General features: G+C 38.1%; 1 protein-coding gene across 6 annotated transcripts in view; it reads left to right on the top strand.

Moving 5' to 3' along the window:
* SLC12A6 (solute carrier family 12 member 6) overlaps positions 1–26,855 on the top strand; it is a 103,316-nt gene that overhangs the window by 37,141 nt on the left and 39,320 nt on the right. For 3 of the 6 annotated variants that reach the window (XM_035259932.3, XM_078334426.1, XM_035259935.3), the window contains one exon: positions 18,984–19,028. The exons of the other annotated variants lie outside the window; for them this stretch is intronic. In XM_035259932.3, the coding sequence (XP_035115823.1) occupies positions 18,984–19,028 (45 nt within the window). The remainder of the gene's footprint in view (positions 1–18,983; positions 19,029–26,855) is intronic. 6 annotated transcript variants of the gene reach the window in all.

The following is a 26,855-nucleotide window of genomic DNA, read 5'->3' as shown; positions in this document are numbered from 1 at the left end:
CCCCCCCCCTTTTTTTTTTGACGAAGTCTCGCTTTGTCACCAGGCTGGAGTGCAGTGGCGAGATATCGTCTCACTGCAACCTCCACCTCCAGGGTTCAAGTGATTTTCCTGCCTCAGCCTCCCAAGTAGCTGGGACTACAGGTGCACACCACTATGCCTGACTAATTCAGAGAGAGAGAGAGGGAGAGAGGGAGAGAGGGAGGGAGAGAGGGAGAGAGGGAGGGAGGGAGGGAGGAGAGAGAGGAGAGAGAGGAGAGAGAGTTTTCTGTGTTTTCCAGGCTGGTCTAGGCTCAAGCAGGCCTCCCAAAGTGCTGGGATTGCAGACATGAGCCACTGCACCCAGCCACCTCTTTCATTCTTAATCCTGGCAGCTGTGTTAAGGCTGTGGGGAATAGAGTAGGGGAATCTCACAGCTATGAAAATTGATACCATCATAAATTCATCATTTCCACATTTCCAACAGTGTTGTACTGCCAACACTATTTAGACATTCTATGTGATTCTAGTTAGCCTCCGTTCTCATTCCTTACAGAGCCAAAATGCTTAATTAAGACCCCAATCCTCCATTCTCATATAACTGAACCTACTTCACAGAGTAAACTGTATTTCTAATATTATTCTTCCCAGGTTCTTACTCGCGTCTGTGTTGACACCTATCCTTTACCATCTTCCTTCTTTCCATTCAGTACTGATCCATACACCTGTGCTCTGGAACCTTTCTTGCTTCCCAGCTTGTGATTTCTACTTTTTTATGGACGCCTTCCCCCTTGATACATTACAATATTCAATCTTTTTGTCACTCTTTCCTTGTCTTTCTCACCGATTTTTGCTCATTTAGTCTTCCAGGTAATTCTCAAATTTTTCCCATTCTCTCCATCTTTGCTGCTACTATCCTAGTCCATTGTTATTTTTTTGTCTAGCCTCCTAAAAGCATCCACTGCAGTAAATACCAGAGGAATTTTTCTCATATGTAAATCTCATTCTATTACCCCCTCATTTAAAACCCCCTAATGTTTCCCCATGCTGACAAAGTAAGTCTGTACTGCTTAGCAGGTTATACAGGTACCTTCCTGATCTAGAACATCCAAACTTAATAGCTTCCTTATTACTCTTTCATAGATAACTGCACACCAGATATAATGAATGTTCTTCAATGTGTCTATTGCTTTAACACATTATTCCATCCTCTTGGAGTGTTCTTCAGTTACCTAGCAAACAATCTTCATTTTAAGACTGAGCTCATATACCACTTCGTCCATAGTGGTTCCTGTGATTGCTCCAGGGAATGTAATGGAATGTACACACTACCATATTCTTTGTCTACACCTCCAATATAGTACTTTAGTCACCCAGTGCAATCACTTGTCTTACCCTAATGTGCTGTAAGCCCTTCAGGGGTAGCTGCTATGCTCTGTTCATCTTTGTGTATCTCCAGTGCCTAGCACATAATCTGACATTTATAGATGCTTAGTAAATATTTGTTGAATTAATATGTTGATTAATTAAAAGATAATACATGGCAGTTTATACCCAACATTTGGAAAAAAAAAAACTAAATTATAAAGGGGCTTGAATAGCAAGCTGAAGTTTTTCAAGTTTATCCTATAAGCCAATGGGTCCAAATAAGTAAACCGTAATCTATTTATAAATGTCTACATCATTAGCCTTTGCTACTACCATCCCCACCTTTATTTGTCAGTCTGAGAATTAAAAGTAGGAAAGAAGGTAGAGCCTACAAAGGCAGCCCTTCCCCTATAAAGGCTTTGAGAGACTCAGATTTGTATCCTACACATGATGTAGATTACAAGTAAACAAGTGAAAATGATCTTCACAAAATGGTTGGGGGTCTCCTGGAAGTGTCACTTGAAAAGCTTTTAAAGTATTTATTTTAAGCATTGATGATACTGCTAAAGGCAGAATTTTAGGATTATTATTATGGATGTAGGATTGTTTGAATATGGGAGAATTGGTGGCATTTGAAGCTGAAAAGGATGAGAATCTAAATGATGGCAGTGCAGTAGAATGGACTGGTGTGGAAGCATACTGAAGCCACAGTTAACTGGATTTGGTGACTAAATATGGAGATTGAGAAGGGGAGGGGGAAGAGTGAGAGGCTGTAAGTACAAGTGCTCGCTGCTTCTATGTATCCACTTTTCTCTGTGAATGACAGCATTCTTTTCTTCTTTTTTATGTTAGGTATATTAAATTCTGATATTTTATCTCAAGAATATCTCTCCTCCATTTTCCCCCACCCATTGTTCTACTTTTTCATAAACTAATCGTCCTTTTCCATTTAGCTCAGTTATCCCCTTGATGACATCCCTGACCACTGCTTTATTTTTGTTCTTTCCTTCTTGGATCCCACAGTATTTATACTTACACTGTAATAATTATTGTATTGCTTCATAGTTGTATATTTTTTCCCTCTGAACTTCTTAAGAGCAAAGGGTTGCTGTTTTGATATCCATAGTGCCTAGCATATACCTGACACATAGTAGCCATTCAGAGTCTTGGTTGAATTAATAATAGCAACTATTACTTCTATCCTAGAGACAGCCTTAGAGATGTTTGCACATGGACACACTGCAGTGGTTTATTAATGAATGTGCCTGCCTGTCTCTAATATATCTGGCATTTATTTCATTTTGCATTTTGTACTCAAGTTTCCTTACCTAAAATACTTCTTTCATTTTTAAACTTCTACATAGACAATTTTAGTTATTTTCCATCTCCTTTAGACTTCCCTATTTGTCTTCCAAGACTTTTCCTAATATGACCCTATGTTTCCAAGCAAATCTTCCCAGACATGTGCTGTATTTATTGGTTGTCTGTGATTTTGAGCCTTCCATGATTTTTTCACAAATCCTGAAAGTTCACACTGCCTTGATCAATGTTGCACTTCTCCTTTGGACTCTTACTCTGCTTCCTGCCAGTGCGATGATCCAAAGACCAAGGCTGAGGCCTGGCTTGACCATGGTTCCCTTGGCTTTATTGGCTACACCATCTTGGGCAAATCATTTCAGCTTTCTCTGAGCTAGTTTCTTTATGAATATAGGAATAATTCTTCCTCACGTGGTTCCTGTGCAGTTTTGATGTGATAATAGTAGAAAATTTTCCTTAAATTCCGTCCTTTAGAAACTACCTTTATAATCTTTCAATTTTTATAGATCATTTTTACATTTAATACTTTTTTCTTAAATTGAGTCACTGCTTTTATGGTTTCCTTTTAAGAAGTAACGTCATGAAATGAAATACCAGCATGCTTGCCATAAATAGAGTATAAATTAAAAATAGATGCAATATAAGCAATACTAATCTTTTTAGATACTGTTGCCAAGCTTAGGCTCTGACTAAGCCTGTTAAAAAAGATTAGCAACGTTTAAAGAGATTTTAAAGATATTCTAGCACATACATTTAAAAAAAATTATATTTGGCAAAGCGCTTCAATTTTTAGTTAGCTGGGTTAATGGCAGGGTGAAGGGGGAAGGTAGAATCACAGTTAAAACTTATCAAGGTGTTTACTAGAAAGTGAACTTAAACATTTGCAGTTAAAATTTCAAAAATTTGATTCTTATGGAGTAATCAAAAGTATATAAATAATACAAGCAAAATAGCTTGGTTAAAATATTTTTTTAAATATCAAAATAGAAGCATATCTACTTTTCTTGGTGGATGTTCTTTATTAAATTTTTTTTTTCAGATATCAAAATAGAAGCATATGTACTTTTCTAGGTGGATGTTCTCTATTTCTTCTTAATTTCTCTGCCCTTTGAGTCCTGATTCTGTGTTGGATTCCGTAATCACATGAGCTTTCCTTGACCTTCCTTGTGGTCTGCCATACTCTTGGCAAAAAGGGGTGGGGCAGTCTTTTTTTTTCTCTTTTTGTTTTTGAGATGGAGTCTCATTCTCACCGAGGCTGGAGTGCAGTGGTGTGATCTCGGCTCACTGCAACCTCCACCACATGGGTTCAAGTGATTTATCTGCCTCTGCCTCCCGAGTAGCTGGGATTACAGGCATGCACCAACATGACCAGCTAATTTTTATATTTTTAGTAGAAACAGGGTTTCACCATGTTGGCTGGGCTGGTCTTGAACTCCTGACTTCATGATCCACCTTGGCCCCCACAAAGTGCTGGGATTACAGGTGTGAACCACCATGCCCGGCTGGGATGGGGCTGTCTTACCTGGGTAGGCAATGTTTGTGAACTCTGCTGCATTAGCAACGCGTAGATATGACTATCTATGGTCACTGTGTAGTTCCATGCTCTAGATACCTACTTTTAGTATTAGTAATTATTTTATAAATGCCTTGTGTGATCTTTTACCTAGATAATGATCTTCCCTGGATAATTAAAAGTTCCCTATATTACCATACTCATTCTTATACCTAAATTTTATGAACAACCAGTATAATATAGTACACAAATCAGAATCCAAGTTTAAGCCAGTCTTTGAAATTTACACTCAATTTGCCTTGGATGAACCATTGAGCCTAACCTTGCTTTAACTTTTTATGTTTCCTATCTGTATCACAGCGTTATCATGAGAATCAAAGAAAATATGTGAAAATATTTTAAAAACTGTAAAATGTGACTGTGTGTAAGATATTATTGCCATCATTCTTTGTTAGTTTCTTAAGTTGAAATTGACTTTTCAACTAGAGTATAAGCTGCTTAAGGTCAGGAAATGTCTTATGCTCACTCTTATTCCCCATAGCATCCAACGTAGCTTTAGGCATATTTAAAACTTAATGGAATTAAATTGTTGTTTATTTGAATTGGAGTCATTAATAAAATTGTATTGGGAATGTAGTACAGACAGTCCTCAACAATTACTATTATAATTAATTTTATCACAACATTCCAAACTATATGTTAATGCATATTTGGTCTACACTATAAATGTATCAGATATTTTGATATAAGACTAGTGATTCAAACAATTATCACATGACTGTATCATTATAAGCCAATGTGTATATCACTACTAAGAATTCAACCACATTTTGATATTTTCCTCAGTACTATTGTACTATAAAATGTTTAAAGTTTAGAGTTCCAAGAAATATGCCCAGCTACCTAAATTCTAATTTGTCACCATGACTACATGTAGCATATAATTGTTATTATGTCTCTTGATAATCATTCTGTGACTTACCTCACAGAGATAATTTTCTATGATACAGTATTATTCCTATTGCATAGATAGTAAATTAAGGCTAAAAAGTATTGACTCATTTTCCCAAAGTTACAGGAATAACATGGTAGAGCTAGAATCTCACATGAACTTTACCTCCTTCCCAATCCTGTGTTATCTTTTCAATCTACCTCATGTCTGCTCTCTGGGATAGTTGCACAGCTGTCCTAGTGGGCTCTCTCTTCACCACCACCCAGGAGATTCCCTTTGCCTTTCCTCTAAAATGGAACAGTCATGATAGTACTTGCAGCATGGGATGATACTGCTGTAAATGAGATAATTCATGTAAAACATTTAAGTGTCTATCACATATGTACCCTAATAAGTGCTGTTGATAACTCTGTTGTTGTTCTATCAGGAGATTTTTATTGGTCCCAAAACTATTCATGCCACTTGTATTTATTATAAACCCATAATTTAACTAAATGTTACACAAATTGATGTAATATGAATAGAGACAGTAGAGTAATATGAAAAGGGGAAAGTAAAGTTGTCTGTAAAAACTAAAGTGGTTTATTTATCAAGCCATAAACATTTACTTAAGGTGGCATGGTGGCTCACACCTGTAATCCCAGCACTTCGGGAGGTGAAGCAAAAGGATAGTTTGAGGCCACAAGTTAGAGACCAGCCTGGGCAATATATTTTGTCTCTACCAAATAAGTTAGCCCGCTACAGTGATGCGCGCCAGTAACTCCTAGCTATGCAGGATTTTGAGGTGGGAAAATTGAGCCCAGGAGTTAAAAGATTACAGTAACCTAAGATTGTGTCATTGAACTCCATCATGAGCAACAGAACAAGACCCTTAAGAAAAAAGTATTTAGGGCCAGCCACCGCTGCTCATGCCTGTAATCCCAGCACTTTGGGAGGCCGAGGCAGGTGGATAACAAGATCAAGAGTTCGAGACTATCCCGGCCAACATGGTGAAATGCTGTTTCTATTAAGAATACAAAAATTAGCCAGGTGTGGTGTCACCTGCCTGTAATCCCAGCTGGGAGGCTGAGGCAGGAGAATTGCTTGAACCGGGGAGGCAGAAGTTGCAGTGAGCCAAGATCACACCACTGCACTCCAGACTGGGTGACAGAGCAAGACTCTGTCTTGGGGGGAGAAAAAAGTATTTAAATTAGCAGTGGACAGGAGACCTGTAAAAGAGTTGGGGGTGGGGGGCTCGGGGAATGACAAAGCTTTGAAAAGAGTATAGATATTGCTTCACAAGTATCTTTAAACCAAAGGTGGAAATCACAGACTTATGTCTGATGGGTGTAATTTATACAGAAAGAAAGTGAATGAATTCAATCTGCATGGTTACATTGCTTTTATGAAATGATTGCTGAATTAATATACTTAAATCTGTATGGTTGTATTGCTTTTATAAAATGATTGGTGAATTAATTTACTTAAAGTATAAGTTAATATACTTTAAGTTGAAATATTAATGTATGAGCCTTTTGTGTGTGTGTGTGATTCTCTATTTCAACCAGCTTTTTAAATTACCTATTAGTCCAGGCTGGGCGTAGTGGCTCACATCTCTAATTCCAACACTTTGGAGGTAAGGCAGGAAGATCGCTTGAGCCCAGGAGTTTGTAGCCAGCCTGAGCAACATAGGGAGACCTTGTCTCTACAAAAAAAAATTTAATTAGCAGGGTATGACAGCACGTGCCTGTACTCCCAGGCACTGGGGAGGCTGAGGCCAAAGGATTGCTTGGGCCCAGGAGGTTGAGGCTTCAGTGAGCTGAGATTGTACCATTGCATGCCTGCCTGGCCCACAGAGCGAGACTCTGTCTCAAAAAAATAAGATCCACCAGGAACAGTGGCTCACACCTATAATCCCAGCACTTTGGGAGGCCGAGGTGGGTAGATCACCTGAGGTCAGGAGTTCAAGACCAGCCTGGCCAACATGGCGAAACCCCATCTCTACTAAAAGTAGAGCCAAGATCGCACTATTGCACTCCAGCCTGGGCAACAAGAGCAAAAATCAGTCTCAAAAAAAAAAAAAAAACCCCACAAAAATTAGTCGGTCATGGTAGTGGGCACCTGTAATTCCTGGTAGCGGGGAGGCTGAAGCCAGAGAATCACTTGAACCAGGGAGGCAGAGATTGCAGTGATCCAAGATTGCGCCACTGTACTCCAGCCTGGGCAAAAGAGTGAGACTCTCAAGAAATAAATAAATAGAATAAAATAAAAAACTATCAGACCTGACAGCAATGGTTAGAATTACTTTTACTACATTTTACTAATTTCCCTGTTTTACCTCATTGCTATGTCCTTAAAGCCATATCAGAACTCAAGATTTTTAAAAAACAAGTTTGACATTTGCTTTGTTTTGCTTCCTCATTGTCTTTTTTCAAGCGAATTGTTACAAATAATTTCTGTAGCCACACTAGGCATCACCATATTTAAGCTTTATGATTTGTCCTCTGCTGAAGCACAGTGTGAGCACATATTATCTTCTGAATTAGGAGATCAGGTTGCTGGAGAATTAAGGCACATAGGGAAATTTTAAAAATGGAAAATAGAGCTCTCATTTTAGACTTACGAATGCTATTAACGAAGACCATAATATATTTGTCAAATGCCTAAGGAGTCAAATACATTTTTTTAAATTGTGGCTTAAAAAAATAGCTTAAGGCCAGGCACAGTGGCTCATGCCTGTAATCCCAGCACTTTGGGAGGCAGAGGTGGGCAGATCACTTGAGATCAGGAGTTTGAGACCAGTCAGGACAATATGGCGAAACCCCATTTCTACTAAAAATACAAAAAAAAAAATAGTTGGGCATGTGGCACGTGCCTGTAATCCCAGTTACTTGGGAGGCTGAGGTGGGAGAATCTATTGAACCTAGGAGGCAGAGGTTGCAGTGAGCTGAGATCATGCTGCCACATGTCAGCCTGGGCATCAGAGCAAGACCGTCTCAAAAAAAAAAAGTGCAAAACTCAGCATCTTAATCATTTTTAAATATGTAGTTCCATAGTGTTGAGCATTGTTGTGCAGATCTCCAGAACTTTTTAATTTTGCAAAACTGAAACTCTATACCTAATGAACAACTCTCCATTTTCCACTCCCTGCCACCCCCTGTTAACCACCATTCTGTTTTCTGTTTCTATTAATTTGAATACTTTAGATAACTAATACAAGTGAAATCATATGGTATTTGCCTTTGTATGATTAACTTTTTTTATTTAGTGTATTGCTCTCAAGATTCCTCCATGTTGTAGCATGTGTCTGAATTTCCTTCCTTTTTAAAGGCTGAATAATATTTCATTGTATATATGTAGCATGTTTTGTTTATTCATCCATCAATGGACATTTGGATTGCTTCCACCTCTTTAAATGAATTCCTACTTACTAGCGTCTTGGTGGGTACATGGAGACCTCACACCTAATTAAAAAACCCATCCCACTGATTTTCCATTACACAGGATTCCCTACTAAGCTGGCTTGGAAAAAAACTCATCATAAGCACTGTGCCTTTAATTTAGATTACTTGCTCTTCTGTCAGTCTCCTACAACTCAGTAAATGGCATCCCTGTTCATCTAATTGCTGTGGAAATACCTTTGACTCTTTTCTTTGTCTCCTGCCCTATAGCCAGTCATCAGCATGCCAATCTTGTCAGCCCCTCCTTTGAAGCGTACCTAGGCTAGTCAGCATACCCAACATCTGACCACTTCTCATTACCTCCAGTACTTCTGATCTGATCCATACTAGTGTTATCTTTTCTTAGACCATTGTAAAAGCCTCTAACTTTTCTGTTTCTTAGCTTGCTTCCTGCAGTCTGTTCAATCTAGTTTATAGCTGTTGGGATCATGTTAAAACAGAAATCAAAACCTTTCAATGGCTTCTTATCTCATAGTAAAAATGAAAGTCCTGATTATATCCTACAATGCCACATGATCTGTGTTTCCTTCTCCAACATCTATGTCCATCTCTTATTCCATACCCTGTCATTTTCAACTTGCTTATTCTGTCTGATAATCTGGTCTCCTTGCTGCTGTTCATCAAACATGTCAACACACACCTGCTTCACTTTGCACTAACTGTTCTTCCTGTAGATATTTGTATGTTAGATATCTTCAGTTTTCTGCTCAAATGTCACATTATCTGAGAGGCCTTTTCAGACTGAGTATCTAAGTGTGCACACAAACCACTCTCCCACTAGTCCTCTGTATTCTCTTACTCAGCTTTTTTGTTTGTTTTATGACTTACGCCTCTTGACATAGGTTACTTGTAGTTGGTCTTTTCTCCACTAAAATGTAAGCTCCTTGTTGGCAGGGATTTTGTAACTACATTTCAAGTAATTAGAAAAATGTTTCACATGTAGAAGATGCTAAGAAAATACTTAATACATGAGTGAAAGAACTACAGATTTGAAAGTAACATGGGCTGGGTGCTGTGGCTCACGCCTGTAATCCCAGCACTTCAGGAGGCTGATGCAGGTTGATCACGAGGTCAGGAGTTCAGGACCAGCCTGGCCAAGATGGTGAAACCCCATCTCTACTAAAAATACAAAAATTATCCAGGCATGGTGGCAGGCGCCTGTAATCCCAGCTACTTGGGAGGCTGAGCCAGGAGAATCGCTTGAACCCAGGAGGGGGAGGTTGCAGTGAGCCAAGATCCTGCCACTGCACTCTAGCCTGGGCAGCAGAGCAACACTCTGAAAAAAAAAAAAAAGTAACATGGACATAACATTTGAAGATGAGTCCGTGAGCTCTCTTTCCAGAAGATATAATCAACCTGTCTACCTCCATCAGCTTCACTACAGTCATTATGTCTTTCTGTGATTTCTTTAGTTGGTTCCCCCAACTTCTAATTGGCTTCCCCATTTCTATTCTTTGTCTCCCCAACAATCTATTCTCAAACTAGCAGCCTGCATTTAAAAAAAAATTATGCTAGCCAGGTATGGTGGCTCACAACTGTAATCCTAATACCGGGAGACTGAAACAGGAGGATCACTTGAGCCCAGGAGTATGAGGCTGAGAGACTAGCATGAGCAACATAGGGAGATCCTGTCTCCACAAAAAAATTAAAAAATTAACTGGGTGTAGTAGCTGTGACCCCAGCTACTAGGAGGCTGAGGTGGGAAGATCACTTGAGCCTAGGAGGTTGAGGCTGTAGTTAGCCATGATTGCACTGCTGCACTACAGCTTGGATGTCAAAATAATAATAATAATGTTTCAAAAAAAATACTAACTTTTCAATCATTTTACATCATTTTCAGAGTAAAATTCACATCCTTACTATAAATGTGTAAGACTATAAGATGTAACGCCTACCTAATTTGCCCCCTTAAAAAAAAAACAAAACACTTTCTTACTCTGCTTTAGCTACATTAGTATTTCCTAAATATATCAAGTTTATTCCCATCTTAGGGTCTTTTCACAGCTATGCCTCTGCCCTGATCAGTCTTTTCAGGATCCTTACATGTCTGGCCCCTTTTTGTGCCAGTTGAGACCTTAAGGGTTACCTCCTCAGAAAGATCTTCACATTCCACCCAACCAAAAATAGCCTCTCTAATTACCCTTCTTTATTTTCTTTATAACACTATAAGCTGAAATTACCTTGATGACTAATTTTATTTTCTTATTGATGTTCCTGTATCTGCATGACAAAAGGAACTTCTTCTTATTTATTGTTCTATCCCTAGCACGTAGAGAAATGACTGGGACTTATTAGTCACTCAGGTATTTCAACAGAAGAATGGTTGAATGAATGAAGTTTGCTAGTAGTTATCTCAGGCACTTGGTAAAACTGCAGAATCTCAGCCTCCTCCCATAAAATTGAGTCATTAGTGTTAGTTATGTGACCCAGAAATTTGTAGTTTAACACATACCACATGATTGTTTTAACCAGGCAAATTTTGAAAATACTGATTTAATGGAAATAGTGCTGAGTGAATGAATGAGTGAGTGGGTGATCATAGCTCATTGCAGCCTTGAACTTCTGGGCTCTAGTATCTTCTCACCTCAGCCTCCTGAGTAGCTGGGACGACAGACACACACCACCACACCCAGCTAATTTTATTTCTTTTTAAGAGATGGGGTCTTGCTGTGTTGCCCAGACTGGCCTCAAATTCCTGGCCTCAAATGGTCCTCCAGCCTCAGCCTCCTGAATACCTGTGATTACAGACTTGAAGCACTGTGTCCAGCCAGGGAGTTATCTTTTAACCTTAGTATGTTGATAGGAATTAGTTCAACATTTCCCTAAGTGTGTATCATAGGACACTAATTATACAAGATATTTGATACAAAATGAATTATCTTTTTCGATGTATTTAGGAATGCTGAATATTCTTCTTTTAGAGATTAGCTAAGCAGTCATTAACATATTGAAGAGTATAAGAAATTACACTTTAGAGCAGTCTACTTATCTATTAAATAGATTTGCCAAGTCTACTTATAATCCCTGCTCCAAACCATTTCTCACCAAATTCCTATTAATATACTAAGGAATATGTACTTATGCACTGAGGAATACACATTGTACATGAATACAGTATGTGGTTCCATGCTACTATAACAGGTTATTCTGTTCATAGTTAACTGTCTACACAAACCACTTATGTAGCAGATGGTATGGACTAAAGTATACATTTTCGCCTAATGATCTTTGGGGATTTTTTTGGGGCATATATAGGCTCTATATATCTTTTTTAAAACTATATTCTTATTACATTAAAAATTAAAGATTTTTGTCCTTTATGAGGTAGGATAGAAACATAATTAACTCTTTGTATGCACTTGTTTACATTGCCATCTCATTGCTTACTTTGCCTAAAATTACCTACTGTTTTTTTTACTTGTTTATTTATTTGAGACAGAGTCTTGCTCTGTTGCCGGGCTAGAGTGTAGTATTGCGATCTCTGCTCACTGCAACTTCCGCCTCCTGGGATCACGAGATATCCTGCCTCAGCCTCCTGAGTAGTTAGGACTACACACACACCACCATGCCCACCCAATTTTTGTATTTTTAGTAGAGATGGGGTTTCACCATGTTAGCCAGGATGGTCTCGATCTCCTGACCTGACCTCGATCTCCTGACGTGATCCTCCCGCCTCGGCCTCCAAAAGTGTTGGGATTACAGGTGTGAGCCACTGCGCCCGGCCTACTCCGTTTATTTAAACCTCATTAATCTCATGTTAAGTTTTTCCAGATCTATCTAGTTCATTGCTATAAATTTAGAATCTATTATGTAAAGAGGATGGGCTTTTCAGATTTTGTCTTATTTCAACTTGTTTTCTCACCAAGATGAGAGCTTACCCATACAGAGAGGCAGAATCTAATAAATGTGAATGTTAGAGTAATTGTCTTTGGTTCTATCTTTTTTAAATATACATATTAATATATAATGCTCAGATCAGTGTAATTAGTATATCTATTGTCTCAATCATTTATCATTACTTTGTATTAGAAACATTCAGTATCCTCCTAGCTACTTGAGGCTAATATATTATTGTTAACTGTAGTCATCCTTCAATGGTATAGAATACTAGACTTATTCTTCCTATCTAGCTATAATTTTTGTAACCTTTAACAAATTTCTCCCTATACCCCTACCCTCTCCCCATCCCCCTGTTCTCTGCCCATCCCCCTGCCCTTCTCATCCTCCTGCAAGTATCCTCTGTTCTAGTTTTTACTTCTGTGATTTTCAACTTTTTGTTTTTTGACTCTCACATATGAGTGACACATGTAGTGTTTCACTTTCTGTTCCTGACTTATTTCACTTAATATAATGTTGTTCAATTCCTTCTATGTTGCTGTGAAAGGTAGGATTTTATTCTTTTTTAGAGCTGAATAGTATTCCATTGTGTATCTATACCACATTTTCTTTATCCATTCATCTGTTTTTGGACACCCAGGTTGAGTCCATATCTTGGCTGTTGTGAATAGTGCTGCAATAAACATGCCATGCAGGTGCCTCTTTGATATACCAATTTCCTTTCCTTTGTATAAATGCTCATTAATGGGTTTGCTGGATCATATGGTAGTCTAGTTGTAGTTTTTTTGAGTACTCTCCATACTGTTCTCCATAGTGACAATACTAGTTTACATCCCCAAATTTGGTTCCACCTTTAACTTAGTTTAATTCTGAATTGGAATAGTTTCTTTCGATGATGATGATGCTTTGTTTTTTAAAAAAAGAAAACCTGGAGTTGACCAGGTGAGGTGGCTCACACATGTAATCCGAGCATGTTGGGAGGCCAAGGTGGGTAGATCACCTGATGTCAGAAGTTTGAGACCAGCCTGGCCAACATGGTGAAACCCCACCTCTAATAAAAATACAAAAAATTAGCCAAGTGTAATGGCACATGCCTATAATCCCACCTACTTGGGAGGCTGAGGGAGGAGGATCGCTTGAACTCAGGAAGCAGAGGTTCCAGTGAGCCAAGATCTCACCATTGCACTCCAGCCTGGGTGGCAAGAGCGAAACTCCATCTCCAAAAAAAACTTGGAGTGAAGAAAGTTAGAAATGCCTTGTATTAAGACTAGGCATTTCAGGTGTTTGTTTTCCTGAAATAGCTTTTGTAATATGTCTAGATAATATAGCCAGTAGCATAATTGTCTTAATCCTGATATATATGTGCTTGATCATACCTACTTCTCTATCTAAAGAACTGGGCAACAGTTTCCACTGTTGGTGTGTTATTTAATTATATTACTGATTCTATATTTAATAAAGACTAAAACCGTCTACCCTGTGTTTTAGCTACAAGATACCAGCAGCTAGCCTTCATTTGCTTCAAATTATCTGCCAATGATGGTAAATGAAGTAATTCTTAAAGGAAATTTTGCTCAAAATAGTCTCAAAGACTATTGCTGTTGGCAAACTAAGGAAAATAATAAAGATCTTCAGAAAAATTTTACGGAGGAAGTTTTGCAAATGATCACTACCCACAATCATTTCAGTTTGTCTCCATTCTCCCAGGTGCATGTCAGGAAAATAAAATCTTCATTCTTCACTGTTTACCCGAGATAAGTTAAATATATTGAGCAAGTGCCTATTTGTAAAACTACCATATCATTGCTGTTACGAGGAAATATTTTCCATTTATTTTTCTGATTCATCTACCTATTGTTAATAGGTATATAGTTTTTTCTATTTTTTATTTGATCTATCATTTTGACTTATAGAGTATCTCTGGCTTTTTATTATAACCTGTTTGTATTTTTGTCCTAAGAGTGGCTTAATTTATGAAGGCCATCAAAGGGTAAAAATAGTTACCTTATTGGCACATAGTTCCTATTACAGGAAATAATTTGGTTAAAATAAATGTCATTTTGAGTAATCTTTAGGACAACTCCCAGTCTTAGGCAAACTTGGGTGTGTCCTCACCTATGACATAGTCAGGAAAAGCAAATGGGGGAGTTTAGACACAGAATAGTTGAAAGGCGCCCAGACATATCTCAGAGCAGTGTTAACATGATGACTACACAATTTGGATTGCAAACTCAGAAACACCCTTCAGGTTAAATCCACTGAACAATTGTAATTTTTACAGTCAAAACTAGTTTCATTCTAGTAGGTTCATGGGCCTGTATACTCCCAGATTTGCCTTTGTTTTAGTTTTCTTTTTTTCTTTTGAGATGGAGTCATGCTCAGTTGCCCAGGCTGGAGTGCAGTGGTATGATCTCAGCTCACTGCAACCTCTGCCTCCTGGGTTCAAGGAGTTCTCTGCCTCAGCCTCCTGAGTAGCTGGGATTACAGGTGCCCGCTATCACGCCCAGCTAATTTTTTTGTATTTTTAGTAGAGACAGGGTTTTACCATCTTGCAGGCTGATCTTGAACTCCTGAACTCGTGTTTCACCTGCCTCGGCCTCCCAAAGTGCTGAGATTACAGGTGTGAGACACCATGCCCAGCCTTGTTTTAGTTTTTATATATGTTAATAAAAAATTGGCAGGTTCTTGGAGGTTAGTCTTCAGATTACCAAATAAGTCTCAAGTATTGCCCATAATTTTTTAATTATAATAAGTGAAAAATAAAAATCTAAGTTGAACTTGTAGGGAACTACACAGACTTGTTTCTACTCATCTGAAGTATAGTCGGGTGTTCAAAGGAAGACTCATGGCTTGTCTCGAAAGTACACATGCATCATGTATGGTAGCTTAGAAGGCAAGAAATTATATTATACAACAGAGCGAGTTAATTCTTTTTTTTTTTTTTTTTTTTTTTTTTGAGGTGGAGTTTTGCTCTTGTTTCCCAGTGTAGAGTGCAATGGCGTGATCTCAGCTCACTGCAACCTCCGCTTCCTGGGTTCAAGCCATTCTCCTGCCTTAGCCTCCGGAGTAGCTGAGATTACAGGTGCATGCCACCATGGTCAGCAAATTTTTGTATTTTCAGCAGAAACAGGGTTTCACCATGTTAGTCAGGCTGCTCTCAAACCCCTGACCTGAGATGATCCACCCGCCTTGGCCTCCCAAAGTGTGGGATTACAGGTGTGAGCTGCCACGCCCAGCTGAGTTAATTCTTTTTAAAGGAAAAGTCATTTATATTTTCCTCTTTAAAACCATATGTAGTCTGCCAGAGTTATCTGAGATGTTTTTCTATTTCTCTTTATGGGACATATTCCCTGGCAATTCCAAATAACTTGTTTTAAACTATCATACCTTGTTTTAGAACAAGAAAGTTAGAATTACAGAATATTGAGAAGCAAGAACATAAGTTCTCAAAGCATCAAGACTATAACCTTTTTCTTGGGGGAGTAGTTGTGTTGTGTCTTTAGCCACTGATAAACCCAGGCATTCATTATTTATTTATTTTTTATTTTTTTGAGACAGAGTCTTGCTCTATCCCCCAGGCTGGAGTGCAGTGGCACAATCTTGGTTCACTGCAACCTCCGCCTCCTGGGTTCAAGCAGTCCTCCTGCCTCAGCACCCCCTAGTAGCTGGGATTACAGGCACGCGCCACCATGCCCGGCTATTTTTTGTATTTTTAGTAGAGACAGGGTTTCACCATGTTGGCCAGTCTGGTCTTGAACTTCTGACTTCAGATAATCCACCTCCCTCGGCCTCCCAAAGTGCTGGGATTACAGGCATGAACCACTGTACCTGGCTTAGTTTTTTAGAACTATAAACATTAAAATATGAGGTTCTTAACTTTTTCTGTTCCTGCACACCTGAGAGATACAAGGTAATATTAGTGACTATAGCTGGGAATCAGAATCTTGAAGGAGGGGTGTTGGTATGATTTAAGAGAAAAATAGATGATGTGATTAACCTTTACCCATCTTTTCCTCTAGAGTTACTGGAGTAGATTTAGATGATGACCAAGGTTCTCCTAGTTCTAAAATTCTATTCTTTCTCTGCTCTTCTTTACATGCCACCTATATGCTTGCTTCTCCATAACTATAGGGCCCAATTTTTCCTAAGAGAGAGTGTGACAGCAATCTAATAAACCAACTGTTATTCCTACTTTGTCTTATGTGCAAGAACAACATATATACATGTGGCAGGGGGTGGGGGGGAAAGATAAGGTCTCACCCTGTCACCCCGGCTGGAGTGCAGTGGCATCATCATAGCTTACTGCAGCTTCTAACTCTTGGGCTCAAGGGAACCTCTTGCCTTAGCCTCCTGAGTAGCTGGGACTACAGGTGCATGCACCGCTATGCCTACCTAATTTTCAAAATGTTTCATAGAGATGCAGTCTCACTATGTTGCTCAGGCTGGTCTCAAACTCTGGCCTCGTGATCCTCCCACCTCACCCCCCCAAAAGACTGGGATTACAGGCAGGAGCCACTGCACCCAACCCCAGTATCCGTTATTTAGATGGGAAGTAAGATAAGTTTAAAGTAAAAACTGGGAATTCACTTGCTGGTATGTTTGGGGAAAATACTCTAGGAGCATTTCAAATTTTTATTTTTCAAGCAAAATTAAGGAAAAAAATCCCCTGAAAATAAAATTTTAAATGTTCAAATAGCATTTAAAACCTTTGTGGCAGAAATCAGGTTTCTACCTTACTTCCTTAATTAAAGTATGTAGCATATACTCCAGTATACATCAGAAGCTGAAATTTGTTAAGTATTCTGATTGATTCTTTCTGTCTGGAATGCTTGAAGTGTTAGATTTAATTAAGTGATGCAGAAAACATATGTGGACTATGGAAGATACTTGAATTTTGTGTAAAACAGCAATAATTTGATATAAAAATATCTGAGATTTATTGTTAGAAAAAATCACAGGTACTTTTACGTAATCTGTTGCATACATCATAACCGTAGAAAATACTAAAGTTCTGTTAGAGGTTAGTGAAAATAAAAGGTTAACTTTTTTCCCATTGTTCACATACCATTGGTCTAAAATTATTTCTGTTACCCCAGGCACATTCAAGGAAGCCAGACTCCTCAGCATCTCAAGAGATTTAGTCTTTGAGGAAAGCGGAGCTTACTCTTTTTTTAGCTCTTAGTGCTTTTCAAACCTTTAAAATAAGTGAGTGGTTGACTGTTAAATGGTGATTGTCCGTGTCTCTTGCGATAGGAAGTTGGCTTATTGCCACTAATTTTATTTCGGATTACTAAGGAAATTGATATTTATGAAAGCCAATTTAGTCTGTGTATCTTAAAGTCAAACTAGAACATATCTGCTAATAACAATAAGTGACTTTAAGCTGCTGTAGCCATAAGTTTTTTTGTGTCATTAAAACGTTCATTTGTCATTAAAAATGTAACTCATGTCACAGCCCTAAATCATTCTTCTACTTTATGAAACTGTTGCTTGGTCAAATTTGTGTGATTATTATTTTTTTAATTTACTTTTTATTGTGGCAAAATATGTACAATACAGAAGTTACCATTTTAACCATGTTTAAGTGTACAATTCAGTGGCATTAATTACATTCACAGTGTTGTACACCCATTACCACTATCTATTTCCAAAATTTCTCATCACCTCAAACAGAAACTGTACTCTTTAAGCAGTAACATTCCATACCCTCTTCCACTTAGCCCCTGGTAACCTCTAATCTACTTTCCATCTTCATAAATTTGCCCTTTCTCAACATTTTATATAAATTGAATCATACATTTATCTTTTTTTTTTTTTGAGACGGAGTTTTGCTCTTGTTACCCAGGCTGGAGTGCAATGGCGCAATCTTGGCTCACCGCAACCTCCGCCTCCTGGGTTCAGGCAATTCTCCTGCCTCAGCCTCCTTTGTAGCTGGGATTCCAGGCACGCGCCACCATGCCCAGCCAATTTATTGTATTTTTAGTAGAGACGGGGTTTCACCTTGTTGACCAGGATGGTCTCGATTTGTTGACCTCGTGATCCACCCGCCTCGGCCTCCCAGAGTGCTGGGATTACAGGCATGAGCCACCGCACCCGGCCATATATTTATCTTTTTTATGTCTGATTTGTTTTCCTTAGCATAATGTTTTCAAGGTTTATCTATGTCATCAAATTTATCAAAATTTCATTACTTTTTATAGCGGAATAATTTTCCATTGTAGGTATATATTACATTTTGTTGATTCATTCATCTGTGGGAGTATACTTGGTAACCTTTTGGCTATTGTGAATAATTTCACCATAAACTTTGTGGTAAAGTATCTGTTTGAGTCCCTGTTTTCAATTATTTTGGAAGTATAATTAGGAGTGCAGTTGCTGATGGTGATTACGTTTAACTTTTTGAGGAATGTGATCATTCTTTACACTAGTTCATTCTGTTTTTTATTATCTTCACATCAATATTTCATGTTTTTTAAATTTTTTGCTTATTTCCTTGGTTGACTTTTGTTGCTGATTTTAAAGAAATTATTTGTTTTGATCATTCATTTTTTTCTTTTCTTTTCAATTGTTTGTTTTTCAGACCTGAGTCAGAACTCCATCACAGGGGAACACAGCCAGCTGTTAGGTATAGTATTACTGTGGGGATTGACTCTCTCCCAAGTCACTCTTAACTCATTTATTCTAACAGACATTATTCCCTTCTCTGATTCTGTTTTCTGTTCCCTTCTTTCCTACTTTTCACTCCACAACTTTTTTCCTGCTTCTTCTACTCCCACCTTGCTAAGTTTTAGGAAACTACTCCTATAACTGATTACTAAGACTCAGTTAAATTAAAAGTAATTTTGCATAGTCTGTGGTTAAAAAAAAATCTAAGAACCAGAACTTTTTTTTCAAGATAATTTAGCAAAGAAAATATTATAATACCTTATAATATCTCTGACTTTGCAGCTAATTTTCCCTTTTTGTTACTTTTCTTGGCCTTTTTATCACCATTTTGATTATTAAAAAGTACTTTTTAAACAGCATGGCCTTAAACAGTCCTTAGAATTTGGTGTCCCAGTTCCTTAGCTATGAAACAAGTTATGGAAATGAATTTACTTCCTCTGGTTATCACTTTTTTAACCTTCAGTAAGTGTATAATTTGACAAGAATTTTTTTTTTCTTTAAGATAGCATCTCGCTCTGTTGCCAGGCTGGAGTGCAGTGACATGATCTTGGCTCACTGCAACCTCTACCTCCTGGGTCCAAATGATTCTCCTGCCTCAGCCTCCCAAGTAGCTGGGATTACAAGCGTGGGCCACCATGCCCAGCTAATTTTTGTATTTTTAGTAGAGACGGGGTTTCACCATGTGGGCCAGGATGGTCTCGATCTCCTGACCTCATAATCCGCCCACCTTGGCCTCCCAAAGTGCTGGGATTACAGGCGTGAGCCACTGCGCCCAGCCTTGACAAGAATTTCACAAGACCTCAGGATTGATAAATTCTCAGAATATAAAAAGAAACATACTCTGATGAGGCACTCATCCCATATAAAAGGTATATATAAACAAAGTAAAAGTCCTTTGAAGTATCTCTTCTTACTACCTCACTTCCACCTCTTATAAGTAGTTGCTCTTGACAGTTTCTTGGGAATTCTTCAAGTTTTTAATTACAAATTTTTTTGTTATATATCATTATCTTTTTTCCTTTATATATCAATGGTGTTATAGTAAATAGACTGTTCTGTTACACAGACTGCTTCTTTTTACTTAACATTTTACCTTGGACATCTTATATCAGTATGTAAAGATCTGCTTCAAGGGCCAGGCACAATGGCTTACGCCTGTAACCCAGCACTTTGGGAGGCCAAGGCAGGCAGATCACCTGAGGTTGGGAGTTCGAGACCAGCCTGACCAACATGGAGGAAAACCCGTCTCTACTAAAAATACAAAAATTTGCCGAGCATAGTAGCACATGCCTGTGATCTCAGCTAATTAGGAGGCTGAGACAGGAGAATCACTTGAACCCAGGAGGCAGAGGTTTTGGTGAGCCAAGATCGTGCCATTTCACTCCAGCCGGACAATAAGAGCAAAACTCCCATCTCAAAAAAAAAAAAAGATCTGCTTCATTCCTTTGGTGGAAGAGTATTTTATTGTGCTCCTACACTATAATTTTATTCAGCCAGTTCTCATGAGCATTGATTTCTAAGTGTGTTACTGTTATAAGTTATGTTGCAATCAATGTCTTGTACTTATATTCCTGCAATCTTAATGCCAGTATATATGTAGGGTAAATTCCTAATAGTGAAATTCCTTACTCAAAAGATACATACATTTTTTTAAAAGATATATCAGCTTAAACTCTCACCAATGTATACTTGACTCCCTATAATTAAAAAAAAATAGGTATTATTAATCTAACATAGTTTATTTACCTAAAAGGTAAAAATGGCATCTCTAGTTTTTTATTTATACTTCCTTCAGTATATGTGAGGTTACTTAATTTTTAGTATATTATTTAGTATATTAACACGTGTGTGTATGTGTATGCTTTGATTTGAGGCTTATTTTGATCACTGCTGAGCTCTTAGCTATTTAAATATATGTAAAGCAGCTATGGAAAAATAAGCTATCAAAAAGTCCAAAGTAGGGAAAGTAGAGGATTTGTTGAATAAGCTGGGATACTTGTTTTTTGTTCTTTCTATGTTAAAGACTTAGAATAGTTCTTGAGTTAATGAGACCATAGCCCTCATTCCTTTAGTGAATTTATGTGCAGAACAGTACCTGACATCCTAGGCACTCAATAAATATTTGTTAAGTAAATGGCTTGACAAAAATGTAGAAATTTAATCACTAAGGTCCTGACCGTGTGATGTTAGAGTTTTTTTTTTTTTGAGGCAGATTCTCGCTCTGTCACCCAGGTTGGAGTGCAGTGGCACAATCTCAGCTCACTGCAACCACTGCCTCTCAGGTACAAGCAATTTTCCTGTCTCAGCCTTCCAAGTAGCTGGGACTACAGGCACCTGCTGCCATGCCCAGCTAATTTTTGTATTTTTAGTAGAGACCTTGGTCAGTCTGGTCTCAAACTCCCTCCACCCACCTCAGCCTCCCAAAGTGCTGGGATTACAAGTGTGAGCCACCATGCCCGGCCACTTTTTTATACTTTTATATAGTATAGTTTCTTTACATTGTTCAAAAATAGTCTTCTGTATATAAAAATTTTATATTTGGATCAGAGATGATTAAGCTTTTATTGTAAAATTTTGCCAGACCATGGAAAGAACATCCTTCCTCTAAACTATGAGAGTGCTTCTATCCCTGATACATACATGACAGCCGAGATGCTTGAGAATAGTTCATTATCATCAAGAACACATGTACAATGGAGGCAGCTTAGCTGATGAAATGGACAGTCAAAAGTTGATACAGTGCCAGTATTACCAAGCTGGATTTTGATCCCAACTAACCACCTGCAATAAAGAATACATGGGGAATTGTAGGCAAAAAGAAATAGCTTTGATTGTGAATGAAGAGTTATCTTAGTCATTTTTAGCCAAAAAAATTCTAATAATATTTGCAAAGAGACTACTTTAAACATTAATCTTATTTGGCAGCCTAGTGTTGCATTCCATTTTTAGCCAACTTGAGGATTTATCCAGTCTTTTGGCCAGATTCTCAGGTTAGTCCATCCTGCCACCCTGAGTTCTCTCTCCTGGGTTCATGGAGTCAGATCATATTTTCCTTTTTTTCATGCTCTGAAGAACTATCATCTTCTGTTTTCTGTCTTAAATGTCTTTGTCTTAGCTATAGCCTCAAAATCTTTAAAAGGCTGGCTTATTAAAAGAAATTTATGAGTTACAAAAGAGTGAAAGATGTTTTTTTGTTGTATTTTCTAACCATCTGATAAGTTACTCAGAAAAGGCATTATAAGCTTGAATGTTCAAATTCCTAATAGTGGAATTCCTTATATAATGCTTGAATGTTCAAGCTTATAATGCCTTTTCTGAGTAATTTGAACAGTTATAAGCTTGAACATTCAAGCTTATAATTCCTTTTCTGAGTGACTTACCAGATGGTTAGAAAATAACATCCAGCTAGGGGTCCAAAGTGGCTCCCACTGGAGGTCGTGGCGCTTGCGAAGGCGAGGTTATGAGTTCAGGGCTAACCTGAGCAACCTTATAAGCTCAAACTGATTGGCAAAAAAAAAGAAAAAGAAAATAACATCCAGCTTTCCCTAAAAACCTTATTTAGAGTAATTTGGACTGGTAGGTGAAAAACTGGTTCAGTTGCTTTGACTGCTTGATTGAATTTGTGGTAACATCTTTCAGATCTTTCCTGTTGAATTGGATATATAATAGCACTTTCCAGGCCTTCAAAATGTTTTTACTGTCAACAGGGCACTGTTATTTTAATGTTTCCACTGACTCATCAGGTCTCTTGCAAAACTTAGGGTCAGGTTGAGGAGCTATATAGGAGAATAGAACTGCTATTGTAATAATGAATCAAGCTGTACACCTGTGATTTATGAACTTTGTGTGTGTGTGTGTGTGTGTGTGTGTGTAGCTTTCTACTTGACAATTTTTAGAAGGTTAGCAAGCAAACAAGCCTTGGGTCCAGGCATTTTTATAAGTTTTATCAGACAACATAGGAAAAAATAATTCTAGTCTTCTGCAGTCAATCTCTCGTGGAATAGAAAACCAAATAACCACTACCTCAGTTTCGAGACTTTTGCAACCTTAATACTAAAACTTAAGAACGGCAATATGAGATTAAAAAAAATAGTGCTCGGATTAGAGGTGTGAGCCACTGTACTCAGCCACACCTCTTTTCTTTATAAATTACCCAGTCTCAGGTATTTCTTCATAACAGCATGAGAAAGGACTAATATACGAAAAACCCACTGTTTAAGTTCACGATTTCATGATGATAATTAAAAAACTAGCCAGGCACAATGGCTCACACCTATAGTTCCCACACTTTAGGAGGCTGAGGAGGGAGGTAGGAGGATTGCTTGAGGCCAGGGATTCAAGATCAGACTGGGCAACATTGCAAGAACCCATCTCTACAAAAAAGCAAAAAAATAATTGGCTGGGCATGTTGGCACACACCTGTAGTCCTAGCTACTCTGGAGGCTACATTAAGTTGTGATGGTGCCACTGCTCTCTTCCAGCCTGGGCAACAGAGTGATACCCTGGTCTCACACACACACACACACACACACACACACACACAAAAAGCCCACAACTAATTGGTTACCATTGAAGTATTTAGTGAACCAATTATTCTGACAACTGGTCAGTAAAGGGAAAGAACTAAGTATTTTTCTTGTTTTTAACTGAACCACTTGGTAACCAAATAGTAGATTAAAGGAAATGTCTCTATATAGAGGTAATCCAGCTAACAAATGAAGGAACCATAATAAAATGAAAATATTACCTTTTGGTAACCTCTCATAAATTAATGGAGCCAGGCATTACTCATCAACAATTGCTAATATCTCAAAAGGAAAGACAACCAGATGACAATGACATGTAACTCCTGGCAGATCATAATACCACTGTGAAGTAGTTTTTCTCCCTACCCTCCTAAAGTACTGAATGTGATTAAGCTTTTAGAACCAGCTACCAATTTATAGGAATTACAAAAAACAGAACAGGTTAAACAGCATTATGTGGATGCCATCATCAAAACCCAGACCATCAGAAACTCTCTAGGACAAATGGCATGGTTTCCTTAACAAATAAAAGGCAAAACAAAGTATAAAATAAAAAACATAATTTATAGCATTTGAGACAGGCTTTCAGATTCACATAGTCACATAGTACAAACCCAAACCTGTGCCAAGGGAAATTAAGTACCCTTACTGCCCTCCTGCCTATCTCAGACCAGTGAAGGCCATTTGACAAGATTAGGAAGCTAAAGGAGTAATTGAGATTTATCTGGGGCCCAAATTATAGTATAAGTGGTAATTGACAAAAGCAACATTGTAGAAGTAATAATGGTACAACAATAAGGTGTTTATGAAGAGTAAGACCTTTGGTATACGTTTTTCTGTTTACAAAAAAAAAGTATGCCATACAAAACAGAAATCTGAAATCTTGAATAGATCTATCTTAACAGTTTTCATTTGAATTATGCGTTGGAACACCAGTAAGTTTCCAAAAAAATATCAGCATTATTTAGATAGTAAAATGAGAAAAAGAAATATAATGGTGTCTGGGTGCCAGTGGCTCACACCTGTGATCCCAGCACTGAGGTCACCTGAGGTCAGGAGTTCCAGCTGGCCAACATGGTGAAACCCCATCTCTACTAAAAATACAAAAAATTAGCCCAGAATGGTGGCGGGCACCTGTAATCCCAGCTACTTGGGAGGCTGAGGCAAGAGAATCACTTGAACCCAAGAGGCGGAGGTTGCAGTGAGCTGAGATTGCGCCACTTTGCACTCCAGCCTGGGCAACAGAATGAGACTCCGTCTCAAAAAAATAAAAAAGGAAGAAACCATAATAGTAATCTGATAGATGATGTAATGCAAAGCGTTACTGAGGCCAGTCTTAGTAGGGATCCTTCAAAGGACTCATTTTAGCATTCTGGATAATCATAAAAGAGCCCTGGAATATGGAGTTGGTTCCTAGTTCCTGCAGAGTAAAGATTATTTGCTATTTAGAAACTAGAAGTTCCTTTCCATCTGGTATCTCCTGGGTACACAATAGTGACCCAAACTTTTGAAGCCTGAACTCTGAAGCTCTGTGGTTTCCCACCAAGGTATTCAAGCCAAGAAGTAATCCATGCCTTTCTGTATAACCACTTCTAATTTCATGCCTTTTGGGATAACCCACTTGATGAAAGCTTTATTTCTTGCCTTGGAAACCCTTGACCTTTCATGACTGTCCACATAACCCATGATTGACCAGGAACTCTATGGGAGCCTCCCATTGCACAACACTACTGCAAGTAGACCATGAGTAGAAGGCATATTGGAGGCGTCAATGGTCTCATAAAATGTAGGCAAAAATCTCCAGTGATGTTCTTCTAACTTCCAAATAAAAGTAAGCAAGCAAAGGAAGGTGGGCCAGAAACAGCCAGGATCTGGACTGTCTGATGATTATAATGAGTAAAATTGTCATAAAAGTTATGTTGATTTCATCTGAAACTTGAGACTAGAGAAGTTCAAACATAGAGGTGCCAGGGATGTAGCAGCGGGAGCCAGAGCTGCTAGGAGGTGGTTTGGACAGCAGGTAGCAGAAGGGTACAGGATTGTCCTCATGCAGATTTTCATAACAGCATCATTGTAAAGTTATTGAATAATAGAGAGGTAGTATGTTGACAATCCTCAAGATAAATGACATGGTCCTGAGTCTGGGTTACAAAATTCTGTTAAATGTTCAAATCAGTAAATGCAGTTATGAAGATGAGCAAACTCCTCAAGAATGAAAGGCTGTTTAAAGAGAAGGAAAATAAATGGAACTTCCAGAAAAGAAAAAACATTCATTGATATAAAAAGTTAAATGGTAGCTTAGTAGTAGGTAAATAATGTAAACAAAAAGAACTGCGTCTTAATGAAACTACAGAATATCTAAGAAAAGATCTTGAAAGCAGCCGTAGAGAAAAGACAGTTCATCAAAGGAACAACAGAATGACAGAAAAATTCTCAGTAGCAAAATACAAAGCCACAAACACAAACCAGAAAACACAAATAAATGTACACAAAAATTTTGTAGAGACAAAGTTTCATAGTGTTGTTCATGCTGGTCTCAAACTGCTGGCCTCAAGCGGTCTTCCTGCTGTGGCCTCCCGAAGTGCTGGGATTATAAGAGAGAGCCACTGTGCCCAGCCTAGAGACATTTCTGACAGTCACTACTGGAGGTGCTACTGGCATCTAATGAGGCCAGGGATGCTCTTAAATATTCTACATATTCTGCAGTGCACAGGACAGTTCCCCACAACAAGTAATTATTTGCTCTAAAATTCCGTAGTTCTTGGTTTGAGAAACAGAAAGGCGTTCTAAGGAAGGTACCTCAGGAAAAAATAAAATCCTAGAAGACTAGTAGTCTGAAATATAACAAACGGTAGTGAATAAATGAACTAGTAAACTTGTACCTTGACCCAAATCAGTGTTGTCTCTATAAAACAACTCTAATATTTGTGGAGGTTTTTTTTTAAAAAAAAAGATACTACTGGAAACATTGGACACCAATATTAGGTAAGTCAGGAAAAGAAAGTTGGAATTGAAGTATTAGACAGTCTTTGGGTTGTTCAGGAGGTTTTCAAGCAATTGTTTAAACATATTTAACAATTTAAGTAAAATATATAGTAAAATGTCAAGGGTCATTGCTAAAAGAACAGAAATAAAGGATGGAAACTAGAGGGGAAAATGGTATTAGGGAAAAACAAACCAAAATATCCAAAGAGCGAGAGAGAGAGAGACAGAGGATGAGAATGAATCATAGAGAAAGAACAAATGAAAAGATGGTAGAA

This window comes from Callithrix jacchus, chromosome 8 (genome assembly GCF_049354715.1).
Source record: "Callithrix jacchus isolate 240 chromosome 8, calJac240_pri, whole genome shotgun sequence".
NCBI lineage: Eukaryota > Metazoa > Chordata > Mammalia > Primates > Cebidae > Callithrix > Callithrix jacchus.
Note: the sequence above shows the minus strand (reverse complement) of the source record. Positions and strands in the feature narration are given on the sequence as shown.